The 26,949-nt window shown below is 45.7% G+C and overlaps 1 protein-coding gene and 1 long non-coding RNA gene across 2 annotated transcripts; both read right to left on the bottom strand.

Moving 5' to 3' along the window:
• Nucleotides 1-215: 215 nt before the first annotated feature.
• LOC117436897 (S-adenosyl-L-methionine-dependent tRNA 4-demethylwyosine synthase TYW1-like) lies at nucleotides 216-17,768 on the bottom strand. The gene is made up of 4 exons (XM_034068947.1): nucleotides 17,734-17,768; nucleotides 16,128-16,263; nucleotides 1,352-1,462; nucleotides 216-385 (listed from the first exon to the last, which is right to left on the bottom strand). The coding sequence occupies exons 1-4, from the start codon at nucleotides 17,766-17,768 to the stop codon at nucleotides 278-280; spliced, it is 390 nt and encodes a 129-aa protein (XP_033924838.1). The 3' UTR covers nucleotides 216-277.
• Nucleotides 17,769-18,377: 609 nt separating this feature from the next.
• LOC117436942 (uncharacterized) lies at nucleotides 18,378-25,968 on the bottom strand. Its single transcript, XR_004550235.1, has 3 exons — nucleotides 25,917-25,968; nucleotides 24,983-25,052; nucleotides 18,378-18,544 (listed from the first exon to the last, which is right to left on the bottom strand). It is a non-coding gene; the product is annotated as an uncharacterized lncRNA (long non-coding RNA).
• Nucleotides 25,969-26,949: the final 981 nt, after the last annotated feature.

The following is a 26,949-nucleotide window of genomic DNA, read 5'->3' as shown; positions in this document are numbered from 1 at the left end:
CCCAAATACCACCACAGAGTTGCACCATTTGTTTCAGCCATCAATAAAAGTTCAGCTCCTGCTGCAAACAGATGCTCCAGCAATGCTGCTCTCAGCAGTGTGCTTCATCCTTCACACACATGAACCCTGGTTTCAAAATTAAGATAACAGGACAGCACAGCTCTATTAAAAAAACTCAATTAAATAGAATAAAATGGAAACTACCTTAGAGGTGGAGCTCCCTGACAACTCATTTCTGCTGCTGAAGCTGGGAAGGAATCAGTGAGCTTTCCTGTATTCAGCTGCTCACTTCGGGCTTGCAGGGCTGTGCTGCTGTCAGACTTGCTGTGTGGTGAATCCTTTGAGAAGGCTCCAACCTGAGTTTCCCTAAGTACTGCTCCTGGGACCGGAAAGATGACAGACTTTCTATATGCTAACTACAGATACTTTCAGGGCCACAGTACAGGCACAACACTAAATCCTGAACAGAGAAAGAAACTGAGGCACGAGATGTTCTGTGCCTTAGCTTGAAGGCCACCACTCTCTGGCCAGGACCACTTTATGCCTGGGGGACAGTAAATAAAGGTTGGGAAAAAAATAAACCAAAACCAGGAAAGAGATAAATTAAAGAGAAAGGGAAGTCCAGGAATAACAGCATTACAAAAAGACATTCCCCACGTAAATGTGCTGGTCTGCAGGGGAGTTGCTGGGTGAAAGCACTGATAGTGATTCTTTATAGAACACTTTTTAATGTTCCTTTTATACCTTCTCTAGGTACTAAATGGATTAACCCCAAGATAAAACCCCTCCTACCCCACTGCATCTCACAATGCTCCTGGTAGTATCTCTTCCAGTCCCAGAGGCAGTATTCCCCCTGTTTTGCACAGCCAGCCAAGTACCACATCAGCACAGCAGACATTTAGCACCTTTTCCTGCAGCAGAATTTGAGAGCAGGATGGGAAGAACAAGACCACAAATTCCCAGCTTGTCCCAGAATATTTTGCTTAAAAGGTTGGTTGACATAAAGAAGGAATATCTACTTATCAGTCTCTGCTTTCATGAGAAATACAGAAAAGACCAGAGGGTCTGATTCTGTTGGGCAGAAATTAATGCTGGCTGATACAAAGAAAAAGCTTGTCTGTGTTAACACTGAAGACTATCCAAATGCACACATAAGCTAGCATATCTGGCTGCCTAAAATTAAAAAGCAAGAGGTAAGTTCCTTGCATCTAAGGTAAGTTCCTTATGTACCACTGAAATATTTGGAAAAGTTGCATTTGCTCTTATCAGTTTAAGACTGGGAGGAGGAAAAGGAGAGGAAAGAGAGTAAAATACTGATGGAAAAAACATAAAATGGCTCCATGCAGCTTACCTTGACCTTGATGAAGCCTGGTTTACCAAGGGATATCAGGTCAGCATAGACTTTGAGTGCATCCACATTGCAAGCTTTCACCAGTGTCAGTCTGTAAACAGTGGGTTCTTGCTGAAATAAAGGCAAAATTATGTTAACAACACAAAAAAATATCATTAATTTATTCCAAGAACCCAGGCGTAAACCAAAGCAAACCCAAACCAGGAGCCACCTCACTTGTGCTTCCAAGAAAGCAGCTACTCAGCATTTGCAAGCTGAGCTGCCTTTCCCCATACAAACACTTATCTTCTATATATCCAAGCACTTGTTTTTTACAACAGCAGTTTTAACTTAAGGGGAAAACAAACAGGAAGTTTCTCTCTTTGGTTTGCTTTCCCAGATATAAAATCTCACTATTAGTTGCTCTACAGATATTTTATTTCCTCCATCTGGATCATCTGGCACTGGTGAATTTCAGACAGGATGATCAGGGGACAGCCCATTGTGTGCTCCTGCCCACCAACTCTTGGAGAGCATCAGGCACAACATCGCTGAGAAAAGGCTCTCCCATAATCAGAGTGGTTTGGGTTGGAAGGGACCTTAAAGCTCATCCGGTTCCAACCCACTGCCCAAGATCTCATCTCAATCTCCCCTCTGGCAGATTAAAGCCATTCCCCTCTGTCCTGTCCCTACAGGCCCCCATCCAAAGCCCCTTTCCAGGCTTCTTGTTGGCCCCTTTAGGCACTGGAACCTCCTATTGGAAGTACAAAGTGACAATGTCACAACCAGGAAGCACTGAGAACACCCTGCTTATGACTTACAAAACTCTGGAGCAAACCATTAGGAACACACACAGTAGCTGCAGCACTAATGACTACAAGACCAGCATCCACCCTCATTACCCTTTGCACAGGGCACCTGGATTTCTGCCTGGACCATCCCTGCATGGACCTGTCCTCTCCATCCCGCTGCCAAGTGTCACAGCTCCTCATCCCACCAGTGCCTCTTGGAGGTATCTTTCTGTGCACAGTGGCAGAGAGCCCTCTGTGTACTTCTTTCCTTAGACTTATTCTGATTTTCCCATTTAGAAGCTGCTCACCAAAGAAGTGACTGGTGACAAAAGGTGTTCTACTACTGATACAGCACTTGGCCATGGAACAAATCATCTTGCTGCTTCATCTGCTTGTTTCTGGTTTTTCTCTCTTTCCCTTCATCTTTCACCAAAGTTTTATTTCACTTATCTCTGGGATTTTTTTACAGAGCAATCTTCCAGCAAATTGGTTTTTTAATTAACCCATTTTCCTTCCTTGACACACTGTAAAACATGACAAAGGCACCAGACATCCAGAGCAAAAAAGCACTGCAACAAATTCATGGCAACCCAAGACTCCACATCCTGGGGCCAGGCTGAATCCCAGAGCTGGAATCAAATGCTCCTGATCCAGAATGTCCATATTTAGACTCAGGTTGAGCCAAAAAGTTCTCCCTTCCCTGTTACCCACGACATGCCTGCAGCACAAGGTTACCTGAACTTCAGTGCCATGGGAATCATGCACGCTGCTTGGTTTATTACATTTTTCAACCCAGAAGCAGAAGCTACTAAGGAGAGCCACAACTGAACTCACCATGGGATAGAATCATAGAATAGTTAGGGTTGAAAAGGACCTTAAGATCACCCAGCTCTAACCTTTGGACAAGGGATCTAGGGTCAGGACAAGGGGAAATGGCTTTAACCTGCCCGAGGGGAGACTGAGCTGAGCTCTGAGGCAGAAGCTGTTCCCTGTGAGGGTGCTGAGGTGCTGGCACAGGGTGCCCAGAGAAGCTGTGGCTGCCCCATCCCTGGCAGTGCTCAAGGCCAGGTTGGACACAGGGGCTTGGAGCAGCTGCTCCAGTGGAAGGTGTCCCTGCCTGTGGCAGGGGTTGGAGCTGGATGAGCTTTAAGGTCCCTTCCAACACAAACCAGTCTGGGATTCTATGATTCTCACATTCTGCAGAGCGACAAAACATAAGTGCCACCAAAAAATGGTTCAAAGCTGAGGCTAACAGCCTCAACACAGGAGGAATGGTGCCAGCATCAAGTGAACATGGTACTGCAGGAACAGCTTCTTGGAGAGAATGAAACAGTCCCAGTTTACTTTTATCACAACATTTTCTAACATAAATTAAGCACAGTGCTTCAGCAAGTTGTTCAATGAAGGCTTATATGAAAGGAGCTTTTTTTTCCTCCCGTTTAAATCTCATTTTTAACGCCCTCCAATACATATCCTAGATGATTTTAGAAAACTAACTCTAAAGTTCAAGTACTTCATAAAACTAAAACTGCTACAAGTGCATTAAAAGGGCTTTTCCCCCCACAGGGCAGCACTGTCAAGCAATAACAGCAGCCTGTGTGTATTATCCATCACTTCAATAACTGAACTAGCACAAAAGCTGTATTAACTAATCATGACCAATGGTGAAAGAAGTGGGTAGAGAAAGTAAAACACTGCCAAAGGGATACAGAAAAAAATAGCTAGAAAAATCAGAAATTAATATTGCGACTGAAGAAACATCTTTCCAGAGGGCAACATCTCTCAAGTGTTGTCTGGGAAGAGAGAAAAGCTGATAGAAGGGACATATCAGAAGGAGTAAGGGCCTAATACCATGAAGTGTTAGATATAAATAATCCTTACAGTCTGCTGGCGGTACAAATACACAATCCTGTTTTATTCATGTATTATTTGTATTTGGTTGTACAATAGGGCCCCAGGAGATCCTCTTGTAAGCACTGAAGAACAAGAATTAAGAGCTTAAGCCCTTAGATTTTAATGATCTAAAGCATCAGGACAGAAAACCAGGCTGCAGTGCTTCACACCCTGCAATTCCACAGAAAGCAACCATTATTTCCCTTCAGACAGCCATCAGAATAACACTAACAGGAAAAGAAAAATGAATGTGATAAGGAGCCTTTGAATGGGTGAAAGTTGAGAGTGTGGAACCACGTCTATTATACACTAAGAAGCTCTTCCTGCAGCAGATCACACTGCCAGGAAAGGGGCTGTGCTGGGGCCACTGGAGTGGAAGCCCTACCACCTATCAGGTTATAACTGATGGAGATTAAACAATCAGTCATTCAGAGCTCAGTGAAGAGCTGGTTGCAGAGAGAACAGTTGAATGTGCTGAAGCAAATAATCTTTGCAAGGCTGGAGAAGTCAGAATAACTTTTAAAGTAATTCTATGAGAACCATGAAGGCCATCAGAGCAGTTACATGGCACGATGCCTATATGGCAACAAGCAGAGGTCACAACATATGTCAGAAGCACAATGCCCATCCTTAGGAGCTGCCAAAATAGCACCAGGAAGGGTCTGTACTGCTCCATAAAGACAATTAGCAGCAGGTACTTTGAGTCCTTCACGGTGGGAGATGCTCCTTCGAGCCAACACACAGTGCTCAGGAGCAACAGGACAACATGTTTCTGTGCTCCTGCCCAGTTCTAACAAACTTCTCTGAGCCTCAACCCACAATCTCGGATATAAAAAGCCGCTAATGAGGTGCTTTTGCCTGCACAGGATGCTGAGCATATGGGTAGAAACTGAGCAATCTTACACAAATAGCCCTTGATTCCCTGATCCTTTGCTCAGGTTATCTCCCTACAGACTGTGCTAAAACACAGTGTGTGGGATTTCTTTGGTATCGTATGTGGCAGCTGGTCCATTAAAGGCAACTTAATACAGAATACTGTGCAAGAAATACCATAAAAAAAAGGAAAATTACTAAGAATCACTTTGGTACATACTTGCTCCCCAAGTCTTTCAAATCTTACCCTTTGGAGGACAACATAAACCACATCGGTCTTGGCAGCATGCTCAAGAAACAGAGATATTGCACTTTCTCCTTGCATTCTGAAACCTGTGTAGCAACTGCCACCTTTTTTTAATGGGGTCCCAAAAATGCAACTCAGCAAGGTCCAGCTCAGCCTTCTGTTCCCCAAACATTTGAGGATAAAGAAATGAAGAACCAACCTGAGAAAAGCAGTTTGTCCTTTAGGCAACTCTTACTAACATCTTTCCAAGCTCCTCTGAAATCCCAGCAGCCCTAGAATGCCAGAACAGGGCACAAGGGAAAATAAGAAATAATAACAGGGTTAGGGAAGGGCACTTACAATTAAAACTACAAACATTTGATTAACTGAATCTGAGATCCTGGTGTCTCACTCACATTTTGCCAATGGCCACAGCTCAAAGCCAAACCAGTGAGCACACCTCAGACAGAGCCGAGGAGGTGACACTGCTCTTCCAGCACCTACTGGCCCAGAAGATGTTAAAGGATGTACATGTCAGTTTGATAAAGTGCTCCCTCTTGCTTCAATAACCAAGAGGGATTGGGGCTGCCTCTTTTGTTATTACTATTTCTCTTTAATTCCCTCCACATCATCATTCATATTTTTGTAGATCAAATATAATTATTCTTCATAAAACTTTCCAACTCAAATCTCAGCAACCACTAGACCAGGTTGCTCCAAGCCCTGTCCCAGGGAAGATATTCCTACCCATGGCAGGGGCTTGGAACTGGACGAGCTTTAAGGTCCCTTCCAGCCTAAACCATTCCATGATTCTATAATTCTGAACACTCATCTACCTTCCTTCAATATAGATAAAATATCTCTATTGTTAGAAAATAACATTTCATTTACAGAGTTCTTGACATAAATCCCTATTTTGGCAGCTAATGAATCTCAAGTAACAAAACCAATATCGCCAATGGAAACACTGCATTGCTTACATGGAAAAAGCACCCTTGGGAGAGAAGAAATTGCAGTGCAGACTCTAAACAAAAAAACCTCTTTCATTACCACATCTTCACAGATCCTTTGCAGGCATTAGATGATGAGCAGGAAGCCGCTTCAAAGCTCAGTTCTTAGATACATTAGTATTTCTTACTTCCTTCAAGGAAAAGCCTGACTCGTAAACTGAGTTCAGGACACATTCTCTAGCTTCCCAGGAAGCAAGAACTTGCTTTCGTCATGACACAGAATAGGGTAAGGAATGAAACACGTGCATCACCCTGCAGCCCGGCATGGTGCTGGGGCTCTGGGCAGGCTCCTTGCTCTCACACAGTGGCAGGAGGCAGCTGCCCTTTCCCAGTGAGAGCCCCTGTGAAGACAGAAGGCATCCTCTCTACAGACTCAGTTCAGTTCCCTTGTTCAGGTTATGCAACTCCTTCCTAAGTGAGCAAGTCCTGAATAAAGATATCAAAGCAATTTTCACACTTGGAAATTACTTGTCACAGGGATGTGATCAGAAAAAAAAAACAACCCTGCAGCCAAGCAGCTTTTCACCACATTCAATAAGACACATCTTTATGCATAAAATCCCACAAAAGGATAAAAGACCCAAAACGCAGCAAAAAGAAATCTCAAATGCCAGCACCCCCCAAATTTCACAGTTTTCCAAGGCTTCCAGTTCAGCTGGAGACACGGTCTCTGTAAGAGGACTGGAGATCACTTCTGCCTCTCCTAAATCCAGCCCTGTGGAACCTCCAGGCTCCCAAAAGCTCTGCAGATGAGCTGTGGCGCCCATCACACTCCCAGAGAGCACTGTCAGGGAAAGACTCAGTTCCCTTGGATGGCAGATTAATCTATTCCTCTGGCAACCAGGACCCTCTCCTTAAATAAAGGGCTTGTCATTTCGTTCAGGCTCATCTATCACTACACAGCCAGCCCTGAATACAGGCACTGAAGGGATGACGTCCTCCTAGAAGTCACATTGCAAACACCTGAGAGCATTCTGCTGAGCAGAGCTGCACAGCAGAAGAGGATTTTTTCCTTTTAAAGATTAACTCAGCAGAGAGCACAAAAGTTTTCAGTTTCCTTTTCTCAGGCTAACAGGCATTAAAGAAAAACCCTGAATAGGTTATGCTGCGTAGGTACCTACTAAAAACATACATTGTTCAAGCATCTGCTATTAATACACCAGCTGAGGCTTTGTCTTAGTTGCTAAAAAAAGGTATATATTACCATAGAATAATTAACATGTTAGCTACTCTGCTGTAAAACCAGGGCACAGCCTAGAACTTTGAGTTTACTGCTAGGAAAGTGGGAGAGCTCAACCCAGCATCTACTGCAGATCAGCACTAAACCCTTCCTCTTCACCCAGGATCTGACAGCGCAACAGTTGTCCACATGTCATCTCCAGGAGGGGGGAGAAACCCAACCTCATCATCACCACCACTCTCTTTTTGGACCCTGCACAAGCTCCAGTTCTTCCCTGTGAGGGTGCTGAGGTGCTGGCACAGGGTGCCCAGAGAAGCTGTGGCTGCCCCATCCTTGGCAGTGCTCAAGGCCAGGTTGGACACAGGAGTTGGAGCAGCTGCTCTAGAGAAGGTGTCCCTGCCTGTGGCAGGGAGATGGAACTGGATGAGCTTTAAGGTCCCTTCCAACCCAAACATTCGGTGATTCTATGATTTGAGGAAAACTTTCCTCCTTCTCTTGGGTTCCCTCCTTGTCAGTAGCTTGTTCTTAATCTTGTCCTTCTCTTGACTTCCTTGCACTGCCAGGGTTACAACTGCACTATTAAGTGACATGTTTGAAATGATGCCTCCCCAGGATCACCACACCAGGGACCCTCATTGTTGGTCAAGCAATCCAGCCTGAGATATAGTCCATGGAGCTAAAGGGACACACCAGTAGGGAGCTGTAGCTAGGATGTTTTAGAGAATGTGAAATTAAAGAAGTGTGTGACAAGTCCCAGAGGGTGGTTTCAGCTCTTCCCCATCGCAAGACTGGCTCTGAATGCCTCTTCTCTTTCAGAGACATGATCAGACACAAGTATGTCTACCCCATCCTGTGACATAACACACAAAGTACTGGCCTAGATGCAAGCAGAGGTACCTGCTCAGCTTAGAAAGCAATCAGTTTTATGGGCAGATGAGAGCAAGGCAGTGATTTTCCTGCCTTGTTATTTTTGCACCTCTTTGGCAAAGGGAATGTCTTGCAGATGGGATGAAGTCAGGGTGGCTGAGCAGGTCAGCTGCTGGCTCAGCTCCTGTGCTCCTCCTCACTTTGTGATGAAGAGCAGCAGCTGGAGCTGGACAAAGTGCTTGTCACTTGGTGCCTGTGTGGCAGGTCCCTGCTGCTGTGGCAGCTGCTGCTCCAACCCGTGTGACTGTTGCTGTGCTTAATTGGAGATGCCCATGCAGCCAAAGTCCTGATCCTGTCTCTGTGTGGAAGCCTTCACAAGAGCATCCTCTGTCAAGTTTCTGGTGTAAGTCCTTTCAAAGTCAGTGGGCCCTGGGCACAAACTTGGAGCCTTGCTGAAGGCTTACAGGTTTCCTGCAGCCCCTTTAGGCACTGAAAGCTGCTCTAAGGTATTCCCTTAAGGAGCCCTGTCTTCTCTAGGCTGAACAAGCCCAGCTCTCTTAGCCTGTCTCCAGAGCAGAGGTGCTCCAGCCCTGCAGCATCTCTGTGGCCCAATTCTTAACACACAGAGGTGGCAACTTACAGAAGAAACTTGAATGGCATTCAGATGTGCAACAGAAAGGTGAGGGATAAGAGCATGTTTAAAGACAGAGGCCAGCTTCAGCCAAACACTTCTGGCTAAAGAATGAGCTCACCATTCACCCAAGTCCCTTTGGATTCAATGCAGGATCCCGGTCTCCCCCATGTCAGTTGCCAGGCATTCAGTATTTTTAAGCCATCCCAGCAGGTATTTATACACACAGCCAAAGACTTGGGTGCTTCCTTACAGACCTCTATAGTTGGAAATCTCAGCCAGGAAAACAACACAAAATTTTGAAGGGCTCTAAAAGAACATTCCTCAAAATCAGTGCTTTTTGTTCAGCAACGGGAGGACTAAACTGCATTTTAAACAACCCTGCAATAATGATGGTTTGAGTGAGCACTTGTAAGATGATGAAAAACCAAGAGGCATCAAGCCTGTAAGGTAAAAAGGTTTGACAAGATGTCAGCACCTGCACTGGTGTAAATCACAGAAAGCAGCACGCGGCGATGCAGGAAGGATGAATGTGTGACCAACAGCATGGCACAATATGGCACACAGCTCAACCCACACCAGGGAAGGGGCTATTGGATTTAAGAGAATAAAGTGACACTCCTTATCTTGGGAAACAGCAAACCAGCATACGCGACTTCAAGAGTTCAGCGATGAAAGCAGGGATTAATCTGCCATAAAAACATAATTACCTCCTTAAAAATCACTCTCACAGGCTGTGAAGCAAAGGATTTATAGTATTTTTCTTCTGGGTTTTGTCCAAATCAGCTAAGAATAGAACTGAAAACCCCCAGGAGGATTTGCTGAAAATCCTGCCCATTGCATTTAACAAGGAGCAACATAAACAAGGAGTCTGAAATAAATTTCTTTCTTATTGATTAAGCAATTCTTGCAAGCTTACTGCTCTTGTAAAGCTCTAACTCAAGAGTGAGGCTCTAAAGCAATAAACATTCTGGAAGGGTGAATAAAATGAATTAACATTTTACCTACCCATCCTATCTAATAGCCAAGCTCCAACCTCTGCTAGGGCCTCACCATCCTCTCAGGAAAGAACTTCTGCCTAACATCTAACATGAACATGAAGTAACTGGGCATCTCTGGAAGCCAGCTGATGGGACACTCTAGAAGCATTACACACAAGGTTAAAGCTCTCCCTTGCCATCATGGCAGCGTCCTGTTGTTCCCACCTCACTTGAAGTGTGGTATTTCTCCATCAGATTCATAAGTCTGTTCCCTATAGACAACTACAACAGAAGCCATGCATGAAAATGGAGAATATAGAGCAGAATCAAAAGGATTTGCTCAATGCAACAAAAATGGCAACCTTCTATTCGGTCAACTGCCAGCACAGCCAAAGCCATTGGCAGGAAGCTGCTTAGCAAAGGCCTGATAAAGAAGGTCGCAATGTTGCGCAGTCTTCACCTTCTGTAAAGGAGTCTGAGTCCAATCTGTATCCAAGGAATAATCTTGATTATTTCAAAGGTCTCCCTAAGCCTGACATATGGATTCAAAAATTACATTGCTTCTTACAAAGAGGAAATCACAACAAAGAGTTTTAAAAAGCTTTAAGTGCCTCTGGATGCAACTTGTACTCCCCACTTGAGAAGTCTGCCTTGGGCGATTATGCTTGACATTACCTAAATCTCTGATGTCTCAAATTAAATCATCCTTTTAGAGCCCTAATCTCTATGAAAAGCAATCAGATCCTCCCACTTTCATGGAAAGCTGGACTCTTCAGAAGAGTCCTACAGGGGGATACGGCTCCTCCAGATGGTTAAGCAAATTTCAACACAAAGCCAGAATGAAATAGATGCAATGAAGCAGATGTACATTTTGACAGTCTGAACAGTTGCATCAGCACTATGGATCATCAACCCTCCAGTTCCAGGGCTCACCACCACCTATACTTCCTAATGCTCAGGTTTTCAAACTAAGGAGTTAGAGGAGATCATTTACAATGCATCTAGTTCAGTTCCTCCACCATCCAAACAGATGAGTGGCCAAGAGCTCTTCAGGGATAACAAGAAAGGAAGATGCCCAAATTAGTCAGCACAGGGATTGCACGTGACTAGTGCACTTAGAAATGGCTGAATAAATGGGACAAAGCTGCAGAACCCACTACAAAGGCCTTGATTGTGTAAAACAACAATAATGAAAATTCAACTTTGATTTGTCAGTTTGCTTTAATCTTTGGTACTGTCACTAATTCACACACTTCTGCATTCAAGTACGTACAAGATAATAAACTCCACAAATTCATACAAAAGATACTACAGCAATTCAGCAGCTTCAGAAGAGACTGAATCCATGTGTTATTTCTGTATTTCTTACATTGGCAAATTTAACAGCAGTTTCAGCCAAGGCAAAAATGCAGGTCTCGGCTGTGTTCAAGACTAGGTTGGATGGGGCTTGGAGCAACCTGGTCTAATGGAAAGTGTCCCTGCCAACGGCAGGGGGTTGGAACTGGATGAGCATTAAGGTCCCTTCCAGCCCAAACTAGTCTGAGATTCTATGACAACAGACAAAGCATTGCACAAGGACTAAGATAACATGGATTTTACACTCACCTCTGCCTAGGGCTCACCAGTGACAAGAGACACCTTGCTTCTCCCCACCCAGTTTCACATTCCTCTCTTTATAAAACACACAGGAACAACCAGAAGCTTAGAATAACAGATCAGTTTGATTGTGAAGTGTGCTTATGAACATTTTCCTCCTTTTCTTGCCTGCAAGCAAACTCAAGAGGTACTGGAACAGACAGAAGAAATATGATTTCACTCCCTCTGCAGCCAAGTATCTCTCTGAAGCCTCATTTGGATTGCTGCGTGCTGTAAGCTAAACTGAAAGAAGATGATATATTTCAGAGACAATAACTTAATATTAACCACCATACCTTTGTAACACTCATCATACTGCATTTCAGAAGCCTTACACCAGAAGTCTCATTAGCAAAACCATTAAAACAAGCACACAGCTGGTGGAGAGCAGTTGCTGTGCAGAAGAGTCAAATTCTTCCATATTTCTAGTGGCAAAATTGATTACTGATTCTAATATCTGTTGCAAATTTTACATTTAAATTCTCCTTACAAAGTCACTTCACTCAGAAGCATCAGACCAGGCTCAACAAACCAGCTCTCCCCCCAGTAACCACATAAATAATCTCCATGCAAATCAAATGTTCTCTTTCCATAAAGCAATTGTTACTGTCATAGATCATATTATAAGCGTTAAAACGTGCTTAAGATGTAATTCCACATATTCACACTGTTTGTAATCACATAGAAGCCCAGGGTAACTTTGAGGAAAGGATCACGTTGGAGAAAAAAAAAGATAACTGAAGTAAACAGCACCAGATGTAAGTCTGAGAGTGTTTAAATATGCAACTGGTGTCTTCATCAGCCAGCAGTGGAAGAGAAACAACTTGAATGCAGCAAGCTAATGCAGAACAGGAAGATGGTAGCAGGAGATGGGTTTATTTCATGCCTTTCTCTGGACAAACCATCTTGGGCACCTTCCAGCAAGGACCAGAGGTACCAAACCATGCACAGTCAAATATGTGATATCCCAGGAGAAGCAGAGCTAAGAATTCCCCTTTCTGGCCAGCTCTTTGAGGAGCTCAGTGTGATAGAGAATCACCGACTGGTTTGGCTGGAAGGGACTTAAAGCTCATCCAGTTCCAACCCCTGCCACAAGCAGGGACCCCTTCCACTGGAGCAGCTGCTCCAAGCCCCTGTGTCCAACCTGGCCTTGAGCACTGCCAGGGATGGGGCAGCCACAGCTTCTCTGGGCACCCTGTGCCAGCGCCTCAGCACCCTCACAGGGAACAATTTCTGCCTAAGAGCTCAGCTCAGTTTCCCCTCTGGCAGATTAAAGCCATTCCCCTTGTCCTGTCTCTACCAGCCCTTGTCCACCCAGTTTCCACCAGCTCACTTCTCAAGCATGTCAAGATTCTGCTGGTATGCCCATCACCATTTTTCTCCAGTTATTTTCAGAGTGCTTGGGCAGAAATCTGTAAGCACATTCACCATGCTGGGTCACTGCATCCCTGCTTCATTCATCAGCAGCTCAGCAGGAGATTCCCATTTGTCTCAGGCAACATCCGTGTCGCTTGGGAAAACACTTGGTGATTTATGGTCAACAAGAACAATAGTTTTCAAAGTCTGTCAACATAGAGAATCTGATCTAGCAACTCTGAGGGAAACAGCACAAAGTCAGAACACAAATGGATCACAAGTCTGACTGCTTGTGAAAGACTGCTCATGGAACACCAGTTCCTTGTTTCCTTGCTCAGACACCACTTTTGGTTAATGGTACTTTTGAAAAGCATAAAACTTCCAGGGATGTTAAGACTAACTCTTCCCTCCTGAGCTTCTGGACCCTTATTATTAATTTGTACCTCATTTCTCATTTGGATATAGCATTATGAAGCAGCAATGGCTGGAAGAAATGCCACTTGAACAGTCCTCATCCTTATGAGGAGAACAAGGCTCCCATTCTCCGTGCTTCCTCCAGGTGCTTGAGTCAAGTCACCTCTCAATTATTCTTATGAACTCAAGGCTGTCAGAGGATAAGACTTCTCAAATGTGATGACGTTTGGAAAGGGCACAATCTGATTTGCACATGTTAATGTCTCTCTTTTTTGCTCTCAATTTAATTTGGAGGACAGAAGACACCTGACAAGAAACAAGTGAAGCCTTTTGGGAGTCTACCTGCTGCTTAACAAAACCTCCTCTCTCAAAAAACATTCCGCAGCATAGAAAATCTAACACAAAAATCACCTCAATGAGATAAAACTTGCTCCAAATAGTAGTGGACAAAGAGAAGGTTTCTTGCTATTTGCTGCAGAAAGAAATATCACCAAAACACTTTAACTTTTATTCCTGAACTCCCTTTGGAAATGCTGCAGTAACTCATCACCAACATGCCGCATGATGCTGTCAAATCATACTGGGAAAAATTCGCTTTTAAATTCAATCTTTTACTAAAAGCTCAAGAACTTTGTGCAGAACTTCAATTAAAACCCTGAAATCCAGTATCTGTTTAACTACTTCACTAAGGCAAGAGATTTGAACCCTATCTCTTTGCCCAGGTCCTTCATTTTCTATTCCTAACAAGAATCAACCTGCTTTTGGGTGGCAAGAAGATGTTGAAGAAGGACATCCTTATTCTTTTCTCACATTGAAGCATGTCCTCTCCTCTTCCTTTCTCCCACTTGTCTGTTTCTATTACCAACATTTTGCAGCAGAAACCACCCATCCCTGCAGCACCAAGCATGGAGCCGCAGGAGGCACACAAGCAAGCAGGGTAGCTGCACAGGCACAGCACTTGCCAACCACCAGAAAGGCAAGCCCAGCAAGGTACAACTCGTGCTTTTAAAAACTCACTTTGTCCATTTTTATTTGTTAAATGCAAAGACCAAACCTCTTTATGATGCTTATTAGTGGTGACTCATATTAGCTGCAGTGCCAGCTTGTCTTGGTCTCAGGAGAACTGAATACGTCTGGATGGTTTGTCAGGCAGTGTAAAAATATGGGATTTGTATTTTGCTTCCAGATACATTAGCATCACTTTCCCAACACAATGCATTAGCACTTCCCCACCTATTCTGACACAGGAGCTGCATTTCTCAAGAAACACCAGCTTTCACCACCTTTCACTTATCACAGTCCTAGTGAGCAGTGCTTAACATCTCATGTGAACACCAAGCAACATGCTCAAGAGGAAAACAGAAAGATGCTTCTGCCAGGAAGCTGTTCAAGATAATTTCTGGGTACCAGAATCACACATAACATTAAGGGAAAAACTTCACACAGAGCAGCTTCTTTTTGTCCCCCTTGTGTGATGATGCAATGTGCAGCTGAGCAGAGCAAACCAACTGCAGCAACTATTAATGGGCTTTTGTGCTATTAGTGTTTCAAGGACCCTTCAAAGTGCAGTTGCTTTGAGGAGAAAAGGCACCTTCTAGTTGAGTTTCTCTTTCCTCTCCTCTTCACCTTGACCAGAGTATTTTTAGCTGTACGGACCAACTTGCCAATACTTTCACCTTCAATTCTTTGCAAGGGAACTTCTGACAACACACAGCAATGAATGAACCGTATCTATCCAGGGTCAAGAGGGACAGAAGAAAAGAAATGGTGGGCAAAAGCAAATTTCCAAGACTTTTTCAATATGTTTGCATTCAGTATTTAGCTCCCTATCTTTCCACAGCCTCCTCTACTCACACAGAGAACTTAGTAAATTTGTACCTGATTTCAGTAAGCTCAGAGTTTGTCCTGAGATGTTGCCTGACAAGATCAGCCAGCATTTGCACGCAAGCAGCTTGATAAAGCTACTCACAGCATTTGCAGGAGAAAGTGTCACACAATTATACTGAACATCCCAAGTCTACTAATGTGAATTTGGCAGAAAATGGTCCACCACTGTCACCTCAGAAGGCAGAAAAACTCATTATTCAAATAGAACAGTCTCTCTTGTCTGTTCATCTCAGCAGGTATCATGTCAACTGCTGCCACATCAGTAAGCAAAAGTACTTGCTTCCATCCTATCTATCAGTACATAAGACAGGGAAGACATCCTCATGAAGCCCTGTTCTTACCAATTAATGTGATGCCGGGACCACAAGTGCTTTATTAATTACTACAAAGCTTGTTAAATGGAAGACTACGCTCTGAGCTGACAGCAGCAGCCGTGATCCCATCAGCCTTCAGGTCACTGCTCAGCTGTCTCCAACAGACACCAACTACTACAAACCACTGACAGTGCAAAGGGTCACCCTTGCTGTTACACTCAGATCTACTATTTTGGGTAAATCTTCCAGAAATAAGCAGATTTCTATGTAGCAGGAGGGCAACTTGAGCTATTGAACTCCAGCACACACACTGTCAAGTCCTTTATCTACTGCATCCTTTGAGAACCAGTGCTAAGAGCCACATGGGGATTTATGACTCTTCCTAAGCTTCCCTGGATTTCCAGTTTTCCTTCAGCAGCCTGTTTGCAGCATAAATGCTCTATCAGGAAATTATCTATTGTTTTATAATCTCTTCATCTCTCAGAGCATCTTTAATTCACAGCAGAGTTTACTGTCCCATTTGACACACATTCTTCTCTCGTTTTGTCATTACATTTCTCCCCATATGGAAAACTGAACAAAAAAAGAATTCATATACTTTGATGTAAAAAACATGTAAATATGCTCCAAATACACCCAGAAAAAAACTCCACAGTCCAGCTTAAGCCTCTCAATTTTCCTTTTGTACTGAGTGGATAAGGTCCAGAAGAATATTTCAAAGCACACTCTTTACTGGGTACCTTTTCAGACAAGGCCTTTAAACTGTCCAGAAACCTCTGCCAGAAACCCTTGAAGAGGGGACAATCAATTCTCTTCAGGCTCTCTTTGGTGCTGGCATCCACACTGACAGACAGCTGCGTTACTGGCTCAAGGTTCCTTGGAAATAAAAAGGAGAAGGCAATTGTTTTCAGCCATCACTGCTAGCTGAATTTGTGTTTCCCTCTCAGAGCACACATAAAATACAGGGTTTTGAAACAAGCTGCTCTGCTGCTCCAATAGCAACAGGAACTATCCAGTATTTACAAGGAAAAGTATCCAAGTCCAGTGGTTCATCTCCACCAAGTGACCATAATTTTAATAGCAAGACATTACAAAGTCCTTCCAACAAATACACCCCAAAGCTAAGAACATCACATATAGAGGCCTTGGCTGATGTTTCAGTTACCTGTTCCTTACTGAATTAGAACGCAAAGTCCAAAAGTCCTGGAAGTGCAAATACAAGAGGAGGAGGAGGAGTAGAGAGGAAGGCACAGCCAGCACCTGATGCAGATCCAGCCATAGGGCTACAGAGCCCGTGGGCACGGCTCTCAGCATGAGCACAAACCCCAGGCCCCACTCGCTGTTACAGCACTGGATGTCAGGGGCCCTGCTGCCAATTTTAGAACCAGCTCTTACACTACAGCTCCCCTCTGCTGACAGTGCAAAAGTGAGCATGGTGCAGGCTTTAGTTACCATATTAAGCAAATCACTTGCTTTGATGAGCCAAAGCTCAGTTGCAATTTTTAAGACAGCAAGACTAGCATTTTACCACTTTCTTTTTTGTTTCTTTTTAAAAACACTCAGCAGATCCTAAGAAATGCAGCTTCAAAATATAGCACGTGCTCTCTTTTTAAAATGCTATTTTTAGGACAGAGCAATTTCTGTCTCTCAGGCACATAATACATGACAAAGTAACTTGATTACACAATTACTCAATCATTTGGAATGCCTTTGTAGTGTATAATTACTTGCTCAAAAATTGCACTTCCCTCCCCCCTCAGTGCCAAATTCACACCACAAGAAGGAAGTGAAAAGGAAGTACCACCACAGAGTGCTAATACAAAGAGGCACAGAGTGGACAAGACAACCTAAGTAACCTAAACCACCCTGTGCTCAGCTCCACTAACATGCTCGCTAACGCCAGGGCTGGACTTCAGCAGCAGCAGTATCTAACAGTACTGTGATGGGTTCCCAACCCCCTTGCACCATGTGCTGTGTTTCCTTGCTGCATTGTTTCAGATTTTCAGGTTGCTTCAGGCTGTTTGGAGACAGTGGCACAGGGTGCCCAGAGAAGCTGTGGCTGCCCCATCCCTGGCAGTGCTCAAGGCCAGGTTGGACACAGGGGCTTGGAGCAGCTGCTCCAGTGGAAGGGGTCCCTGCCCATGGCAGGGGTTGGAGCAGGATGAGCTTTAAGGTCCCTTCCAACCCAAACCAGCCTGTGATTCTATGCAGCCTGGATGCAAAAGAACATCTGCCACAGGGATTCTTTGCATTTGTAAAAACTCTTTCATCAGAGATCATTAAAATGTTTTGAGCTTTTTTAGCTCAAATCCACCCAAGAGGGAGATTAAAAACTACTCATCTCACTTTGGCAGCAGTACGTGCTTTTCACCTTTTCTCATCCTGCACTCCAGGTTCTGCTGGAGATACTGGAGATAAATGTTTGGTTTGAACTCTTACAGCTGGTCTTAGAATCATACAACGGTTTGAGTTGGAAGACACCTCAAAGCTCATCCAGTTTCAGGCCCCTGCCACGGGCAGGAACACCTTCCACTAGACCAGGTTGCTCCAAGCCCAGTCCAACATGGCCTTATGGAGTTAGAACAAAGATCAAACTGTAAGAGAAGCTCAGAAACAAAAAAGGCAACTTACAAGCTCAGTCACCTGCTCTGGTTGTCAGAAACACTTGCACTAGTTATCATCCATGTCCGCAAGCACAACACAGAACTCACTTGCTCTTCTTCTGTTGCGCCTCTGGGAGGTCCTATATTACATCCTCTTCCCTTTCAGAAGTAAACACACTTTAAGAGATATAGAAAGGAAAAATCAAATTGGTAGAAAGAGATGAGAAAGAGCACGGGGAGATGAAAATTAAAATCAAATAGATGCCGAGTGGGCTTAGTTATTGTCAGTGCAGAGCTGACTGATGAGCAATAAAACAGCATTAAAACACAGGTCTGCACTTGAATGTTTTAGTAGGGAGATATCTTGTCCAACTCTTACCTAATTTCATCTGGGGACTGTGCACTTGTAACCAGGAAAGCAGAGATGCTGTGCTTGTGCAGAAGCCTCACAAACCAGTTGATCGGTACAAGATGGGCTCTCCCACCAGTGACAGTGCTCAGTGGCTTTGTGGTCCCTGCTTCCTCAAAGCGATCTGCTTGTACTCCTGAGATGCCTGCAAACAGAGGGAAAAACATGCTTAAATCAACTAACACCCCCACCCAAACCTTGCGTCTGTATCTAAAATGAACCCTGGCACAAGGAAGACTGAGCAAAACCAGCTGGACTGTTCCTGAAGGGGAGGAGACACCAGAGCACAGCCAGCATCCACCAAACAAGCTCTGCAGTAATCCATAGCACAGCAATACACAAAGATACTTGGAGCCTGGGGCTTCGTGTGCCCTGCTAACTGCAAGTAATCTTCTAGTAATGTTTGAGTCAAGCTTTCCATTGCTAAGACCTCAGTGAAGCTGCCTGAATGCTGAGACAGAAACACAGGAGCCAAGTTTAATGCCACTTGACGTCGTTACCTTGAAGAAGAAAACCAGGGTATGTCTGTCTGCTGCTGACCCCCACAGTCCTGCAGCCCCACGGGGAGCAGCTCCCCAAGAAGCTGGGCACATTCCCCACACAAAGCACCAACAACCAGGTCTGAATTCATACTGGCAACCACATGAAATGCAGCTCCACAGAGGATGCATTCGAAAAGAAAACCCAACACATGACACCATCCTGAACAGCGAGAGATGATTCAAGAACAAAGAGGAAAACACCAGGAGCTGCTGCAACAAGATGAAGGGTGATGCTTTTAAACTACAAGAGGGAGATTCAGACTGGGTATGAGTAACAAATGCTGTACAATGAGGGTGCTAAAACACTGGAACAGATCGCCCAGAGAGGTGATGGATGCATCATTCCTGAATGTGATTCTGGGCAGCCTATTTCTAGTTGAAGATATCCCTGCTCATTGCAGGGGTTTGGACAAGATGAGTTTGGAAGGTCCCTTCAAACTCAAACTATTTTGTGATTCTATATCCAACCAGGTGCTCAGATATGAAATCAGCTGACTACAAACAAGCTTTTGTTCCAAGTATGTCACTTCACATTTCCTTGACGTGCCTTGATGTACTCAGACAATATTCAAGGGTTTAGACTGGGGATTGGTCTGTTTTAAAGAAACCAAAGCCTTGAGTTTGAAACCAGGTCCTCAGCTCACCTCGTGTTACCAAGAAGCTGGAGCTCAGGCAGTACAGAAGATTATATGCTATGCTGCAAAGCCGAGATAAAAAGAGGTGTTGGTGGATATTGCTTCAGCCTCACGTAGAAAAGCTGGTTTGTGATCAGAGCAGAACTCGGTACATGTTAAAGCAGCCAGGCTCAGCCCTGAAAAAGTGACAGGACTAATGGTTAATGCCACAAAAACTTGACAGTACTAAATGAGAACTCCATTTGAAAAGAAAGCAGCATCTCAACCACGCACAGATCAAAGGATAACTTTCCTTTTCCTAAAGCTACTGTAAATTGGTTTTGGATTTAATTAATTTCTCTCACTCAGCATCTTGTGACTGGACAACAACAAATACCATGTGCCAGCTTTAGAAGCAGACAGAAAGTACTTTTGGCTGCACTTTTGATTGAGAACACACACAGTTCTCAACCTCTGCTCGTGCAGATGAGCCACCTCCTGTCCTCAGCCAATGCACTTCAGTAAAGTCAGATCCTGGGCAGATTTTGGAGGGCATGCAACAGGTCCAGCATTGTGCAGGACCTTGGAACCATAAGGAGAAGCCTCTGCAAGAGGCCACGGTGTACAGTTTTCAGCTGCTGCCAAGCTCAGATCTCAGCAGAGCGTGCAGCCCAGCCTCCTTTAATCAGCACAGCTCCTTTGAAGAGCTGATTCCAGCTGCTTTCCTACTGGTGTGCTTTAATTTGGGGATAAAAAAAAGCATCATCTGGCACATCTGCCTAGGGAGACTGGTTGGTGACTTCAGGCACCAGTCAGGTACAAGAGCCTGGGTGACTGGGGAGACCAGCAAGACACACAGGCAGTCTTAGAATTTCCTAGTTCAGGTCATACATTTTTGTTTGGGTTTTCACTCTTCCCAAGTGGAACCAGGGCTGTATTATCAGACATTGCCCATCTCATAACATTGAATTATGTTTCCATTCTGTGTGTGCCCTTCACAAGGGCGCAGAGATTTACCAGCCTCTACCTAGAAAATGTATCCATCAAATAAACTACTTCCCACTGTCCCACCTTAGCTCCCTATCTGCAAGATGGCTTCTCATCCATTACCCTAAGAGAATGATGTGACAATAACCGATACCTTCAAAAACAGTACAAACCTTGGCAACAATAAAAGATGACATCTCTAAAAGCATGCACAGGAGTTCTTACAGGACAGAGGGCTATCCTCTAGGCTATCCTATATGATAAGACAGCCCCCAAGAATTCTTCTGTTCCTTCAAAGATCTCATTTTTACTGCAGTGCATGGAACTAATCATAGAATGATTCTTGTAGCCCCTTTAGGTACTGGAAACTGCTCTAAGGTCTCCCAGAAGCCTTCTCATCTCTTCTCAGCTCTTCCAGGCTGAACAATCCTTGAACCATCAAGACTCCTCCAAGTGAGACAGACCAGCAGCTCCACACTGCTAAAACACACAAATTCTAGACCCAGCATCAATAAAAACAGCCCTCTGGCCCAAACGTTTCTTCCCCTACCTCAAGAGTAAGGATTCAAATGCTGCACTCAAACCAATCTACCGTTTCAAAGATCCTTTAAGCTAAATCAGCTTTGCTTTGTAAATCTCCCCCCCACCCTTTTGGGTTTTTGTCTCCCAACATGGAAAATTTCATCAATACCAGCTATAAAAGGCATTTATAAAACTCTTACATGTTTAGCTACAGAACTTGTACCTTGTATATTTAATAGGGTAAGGCTGGCAGAAAATCAATAGGTTTTTGATACACACTGGACAGCCACCAGTGTCCAACAGCCCTTGAATTTTTAACACATTCTAACTGTTCAATAAAAATACCAGGTCAAGTCTACAAAGCTGCTTATTTGGCAAAAAGCAGTTTCCCTTCTAAAGGGGAGCAGGGGAGAAGTGACACCTTGTGCTTGATGAGATTGTTTCACAATCCCTGGTACAAACAGAATTCCACTGTCACCTTCCCTTTCCACTGCGGGCTCTGTGACCCTCCTTGAGCAGGTAACTGTGCACAATATTCCTTCCCTTCCCAAACCACACAAGCAAGCATAAAAATTCAACCCACATACACCAGAACACCTTTGTTTTATTAAAGATCCCAAGTGTGAAACAGGCTTGATGTGATACTGCAGAGACAAACCATGACTGCACAGCATCCCACCACTATGGAAAGATGCAAACTACATGAAACATGCCAGGAAGCTCCAAGCTGGCTGCTGCTCTCCCCTGGATGCAAGACAGCATCCACTTTACTGGCATTCCCACCAGACCTTGAATGTACCAGTATTATTTGCCATAACTACCAGAATGCCCTTGGCAGTCAATCAGACCTCTGTGAAGGTGTGTGCTTTAGTAGGGCAGTGCATCCACCTCCCATAAACCAGCTTCTGCTTTATACCCTCTTAAAATTGTAGGCTCATAGAATGGTTTGGGTTGGAAGGTACCATAAAACTCATCCAGTTCCAACCTCCTGCCACAGGATACCTTCCACTAGAACAGGTTGCTCCAAGCCCCATCCAACCTGGCCTTGAACACTGCCACATATGTGTGTTTGCCTTCACTTTTCTGATTATGACCCTGTGCTCTTGTGCTCTTCATTTCATTTTCAGCTGGAGAATCTCAAGGTTGCAGAAGAGCAGATTGGTTTCTTGTTATTCTCTACATCTTTGCTTTTTATTGCTGCAATTTGTGCTTCTGCCTAAATAGGGTTTAAGATCCTGCCAGTTAAACTGTTTGCTCTTAAACTGTTCTCCTCCAGGATGGCTCCTGCCAGTTCTCAGGGTTCACTGAAGTCTGCCTCTCAAACTCTTTTGGTTTTATTCTGCTATTTCCTCACCATTCCTTCCTGGGAACTGTGGCCTCTGTCCTTTCACAATCACTGCCACCAGAACTTTCACCCTTCGTGTTCCCAGCCAGGGGTCAACATCAATCAGTTGATCACTGGAGTAGATGACACTTTATATCCATGCAACACTTTCCCTCAAAATTGCTTGTAAGACTTCATAGTACTAAGCATTGGTCACAGAAGAGAGCATCACCCCCTGCAGTGCTGTGTTCAGCTCTGGGGCAACAGCACAAGAGGGATGTGGAGCTGTCATCTATACCACATCATACTGAAAACCACCCAGAGCAGTTCACACTTCCTCACAGTACCAAGCAACTGCTGTGACCCCATCCTGCACAAACACTGAGCACCACCAACACTGCCAGCGCCCCAAAATGCCAACGCTCCTGCAAGCTGGGACACATGCACTCAGCCACCAGGGTCTGCTCCTATCTCACCTGATAGACCATGTTACCTTATTCTCTTAGAAATGCCTCATATCATTACAGAGCTGGCAGAGCAGCACTCAAAGGCACTGAGACTTCTTTTCCTTACCACCACTGCTGGGACATGAACTAGATATATTCTATGTTGTCCTGCCCCCCACCCCATGCTTAGGGTTATTTCAAGAGTTCCTGGAAGACAGTCCCAAAGGTCAGAAACCAGAAAAGAATTAAATCAAATCTTAAGAAAACAATGAACTTCCAGACACAATACATTAAAACAGAAAAAACTCACAAATTGAAACCCTGGAAGAAGTGAGTATTAACCCAGCAGGGCAAGGATGATGGCTGCAGATGGAAAGAGACTGAGCTTTCAGGCTCAGGTTCCAAGTTTTACAAACCTGTGCCTCAACTCCTTTGATATCATAACATTCCACATCTTCCTGAAGAATTTAACCTCTGGAGTCAAGTGACTTGATGAGAAAAAGCTTTTGTTTAATTCAGTTTCCTCTTAATTTTTAATGACCTTATTAAGTACCTCTCCTACAAGAGATTATTCATTTTCAGTATCTTCATTTTGCAGGGCTTACTGTGAGCCACACACTTACTGGGATCATCTGAACAGAGCTTCAGCTGTTGTCTACTGTACAAGCTGAAGCCGTCAAGTACAGTTATAAAACTCATAGAGTTATAGAAGAATATGAACCAATTTCTGTAACAGGATATTTCACTCTGTCTGGTCTGCCTCCTCCTCAGATGCAAAGGTAATAAACCCTATTAATTTAAATCATATTTAGCTCTTCCATCTCTCCACAATAATGGATCAGGCATTAAGATGCTCAGCCAGAAAACATAATCATATCAGGTTTGCCTGGTGCCAGCGCAGCAATTGGGTGTCAGAAGCCCCAGTCCCCACACTTGCTCTAATTGATTAGATTTGGTCACTTGCACATTTCCATTTAGACAATTAAGCTAAAGAGACACTACAAACACAGCGAGACCAGCTGAGAGCAGTAACTGATAGTGACAGGCTGTATCTGTAAGGAGAATTACGACTTAGGGATGTTGCAGTACTTAAGATGAGGGGTTCCCTCCCCTTCGTGCTCTCGATGCAGCCACCTCAGGAGTTCAAAACAGCACCATCACTGCCTTGAGGGGGAAACACCATCACAATGGATAAACTGCTTCTCTTGTCCTCCAAAGGAGCTGCCACATTATAAACCTGCCTCTCCAAATTGTCCACCAGCTCTCTGAACGGGAAAGCATCTGAGGAGATCCCCCCTGCAGTTCTGTGTCCAGCTCTGAGAGCAACAACAGAGAGAAATGGAGCTGTTAGAGTGAGTACAGAGGAGGCCACGGAGATGCTGTGAGGGCTGGAGCAGCTCTGCTCTGGAGCCAGGCTGAGAGAGCTGGGCTGGGGCAGCCTGGACAAGAGAAGGCTCCTGAAGGGGAGACCTGAGAGCAGCTCCAGTGCCTAAAGGGGCTGCAGGAAACCTGGGTTTTTAGGCTGCAGCCCTGCCACTGGCCCCACTGTGGCCATGTCCAGCTCCATCCCTGCCCCCCAACCCATCTTAAGAGGCCATGTCGGAGCATCAGCCTCCACCTAAGGAGGGTTGGGGAGACTTTCTTCAGCCTAGAGAGAGGCTACACCCTGTGCCAAGGTGCTTGGTGTGCCCACCTCCCTGCCCAGAGCTGTGCAAGCACAACTCAATCCAGCACTCGGCTGGAGGGCCCTGCACGGCATGGTCTAATACCAGCTATCACATCTCCCACCTTGCTTAGCTTAGGTTTCAGCACAGCTGCTGAGCACCACTGCTAGCCACCAAACACACCCGTTTAGGAAGTGCTGAGTGATGAGGTGCTAGACCTCAGGGGAAAGTTCTGCCACCATTTCTTTAGCCAGCAGATCGACACTGAAGACCAAATGGGGATAAGATCTCCTATGCAGGAGGAGGAGGTGCTCTGTACAGGAGTCACCTCAGTGCCTGTGAGTGCCTAAGACACTTACATATCCTCCAGCAATTGAGTTATTTGTGTTTTTATGGGTCACTGAAGTCTGGTTTTGCAGCAAGTGCTCTCACCAACTGACCACAAGGAGGTCTGAGTTGCTTGCAGAGGCAAAGAACTGCTTACCCAGGCCTGTTTGGTCATGGTGCTCCTTCCTAGATCTCTGAAAGCTGTAGGGTTTCACCATTTCAGTCTCCTGTAGGAATGACAAAAAAACATCAAATTCAAAGGTTAAATTCCTTCCAAAGTGCATTTAGATGCAAGCAGAAATTCAGTGATGTATACACAGAATCACCAGTTCAGAGAACTGTTCCTTCTGCAGGCCACACACACCCACTGTGCACAGGATGGGCTCTGACAACAGCTGGTTTTTATCAGCCCCCGAACTCACACTCTTCACATCACCAGTTGTCTTGCAGAACATCCTGCAGCCAGTGTGACACAGACCCAGGAGCTACTGCTTACATCTGATGGACTTTGCAGGGTGGCAGATGCCTGCCTTGAGCAGGACCCATCTCATGCAGCCCTTCATGGCACATTCCTGGTTTTGCACTGGTGTTCCCTCTTTCAGGTGTGTCTGCTTTACATCCACAGAATCCAACTCTCTCCTGGAATGCACGGCCTTAAAACCAGGTTACTCCTTCCAGCCCCCATTGCCCTCGCAAGGAGTGGACAGCTACATGCCTCACTCACTCACTCACTCACTCAGGGTTTCCAGCATGCCTCTGGGATGCAGGAACTCAGATTCATCTCTCTTCCTCAGCTCTGAGCAGGAGCTCCAGGCAGCCTCCCAGAAGGATGCAGCCATTTCATCCTGTTTCAGGGCAGCACCTCTGCAGGTGTCATCATTGCAACCGGCCACAAACATCCCCTTTCTTGGGGGAAGAGAGGGAAACCGACGCGTTTGACTCCTGGAAAAGCTCTGGGGTGTGATGAGGAACATCCTGCACACAGAACAAACCAATGGAGCACCTTGGGGAAGGCCTGGAAACTGTTTCTGCGGCTCTCCATGGGTCGCAGCACCCCCAGTGTCTCTCTCCCCCCCCTCGTTTGTCCGTACCCCAAAGGCCACGGTGGTGGCTCCGTGCAGGAGGTGGATGCCGACTCCGTGCAGCAGCGGAAGCGGCTGTTGCCGTGGAGACCGAGCCCCGGAGCGGCCGCGGGGAACACGAGTGCCTCCGGCGGGACGGATGGGAAGAGGACACGGTCCCCGCTGCAGGACAGCAGCGCCGCCCTCCGGCTGCCGGCCTGCCCTAGACCCCTCGGTGTCCCGGTTCTACCCTGGGCCGAGCCGTTCCGTGCCGAGCCGTTCCGTACCGAGCCGAGCCTTCCGAGGCGTTCCGTGCCGACCCGTGCCGAGCCGATCCGGGCTGAGCCGTGCCGAGCCGTGCCCGGTCAGGGGGGGCAATGGGAGGTGTCGGCTCCTCCCGGAACCGCTCGGTTCCCTTCCTCCTCCGCCCCGTTCGCCGCCATAGGGCGGCCATGGAGGAGCCGTGAGGAGAGGGCCGGGAGGCGGCTGAGGGGGAGCGCGGCTCTGCGCCGCCATGGGGAGAGGGGAGACGGGAGGGCACGGGGGGTGCATTGATGCCACTAGATAGGCGCCATCTTGAGTACGGGTGCCAGGACAAGCCAAATTAGTGAGGCGCCATCTTGAGTACGGGTGCCGGGACAAGCCAAATTAGTGAGGCGCCATCTTGAGTACGGGTGCCAGGACAAGCCAAATTAGTGAGGCGCCATCTTGAGTACGGGTGCCGGGACAAGCCAAATTAATTAGGCGCCATTTTGACGTACGGCACCCGGTGGCGGCCATCTTGGTGAGGTGCCAGCCTGAGTACCGCACCTCACCCCTCATGGCGTCCGCGTTGCCGTGGTAACGGCCGCACCGCGCCTGCGCCGCCGCCGTTTTTTGTTCCAAGATGGCGCTGATGAGCGCGGCGCAGCCGGAAGCTCCGTTCCCGTCCCGTTCCCTCCTCTCGGGGCTCGCAGGGCCCCCCCAGAACCCCATAATGGGAGTGCAGAACTCCGGATACCCCATAAAGCCCCACAGAACCCCGTATCCCCCCCATATTCCCCCACACAACGTCATCTAGGGA

This window comes from Melopsittacus undulatus, chromosome 13 (assembly GCF_012275295.1).
Source record: "Melopsittacus undulatus isolate bMelUnd1 chromosome 13, bMelUnd1.mat.Z, whole genome shotgun sequence".
NCBI lineage: Eukaryota > Metazoa > Chordata > Aves > Psittaciformes > Psittaculidae > Melopsittacus > Melopsittacus undulatus.
The sequence above is the reverse complement of the archived record's forward strand: the minus strand, read 5'-3'. Positions and strand labels throughout refer to the sequence as shown.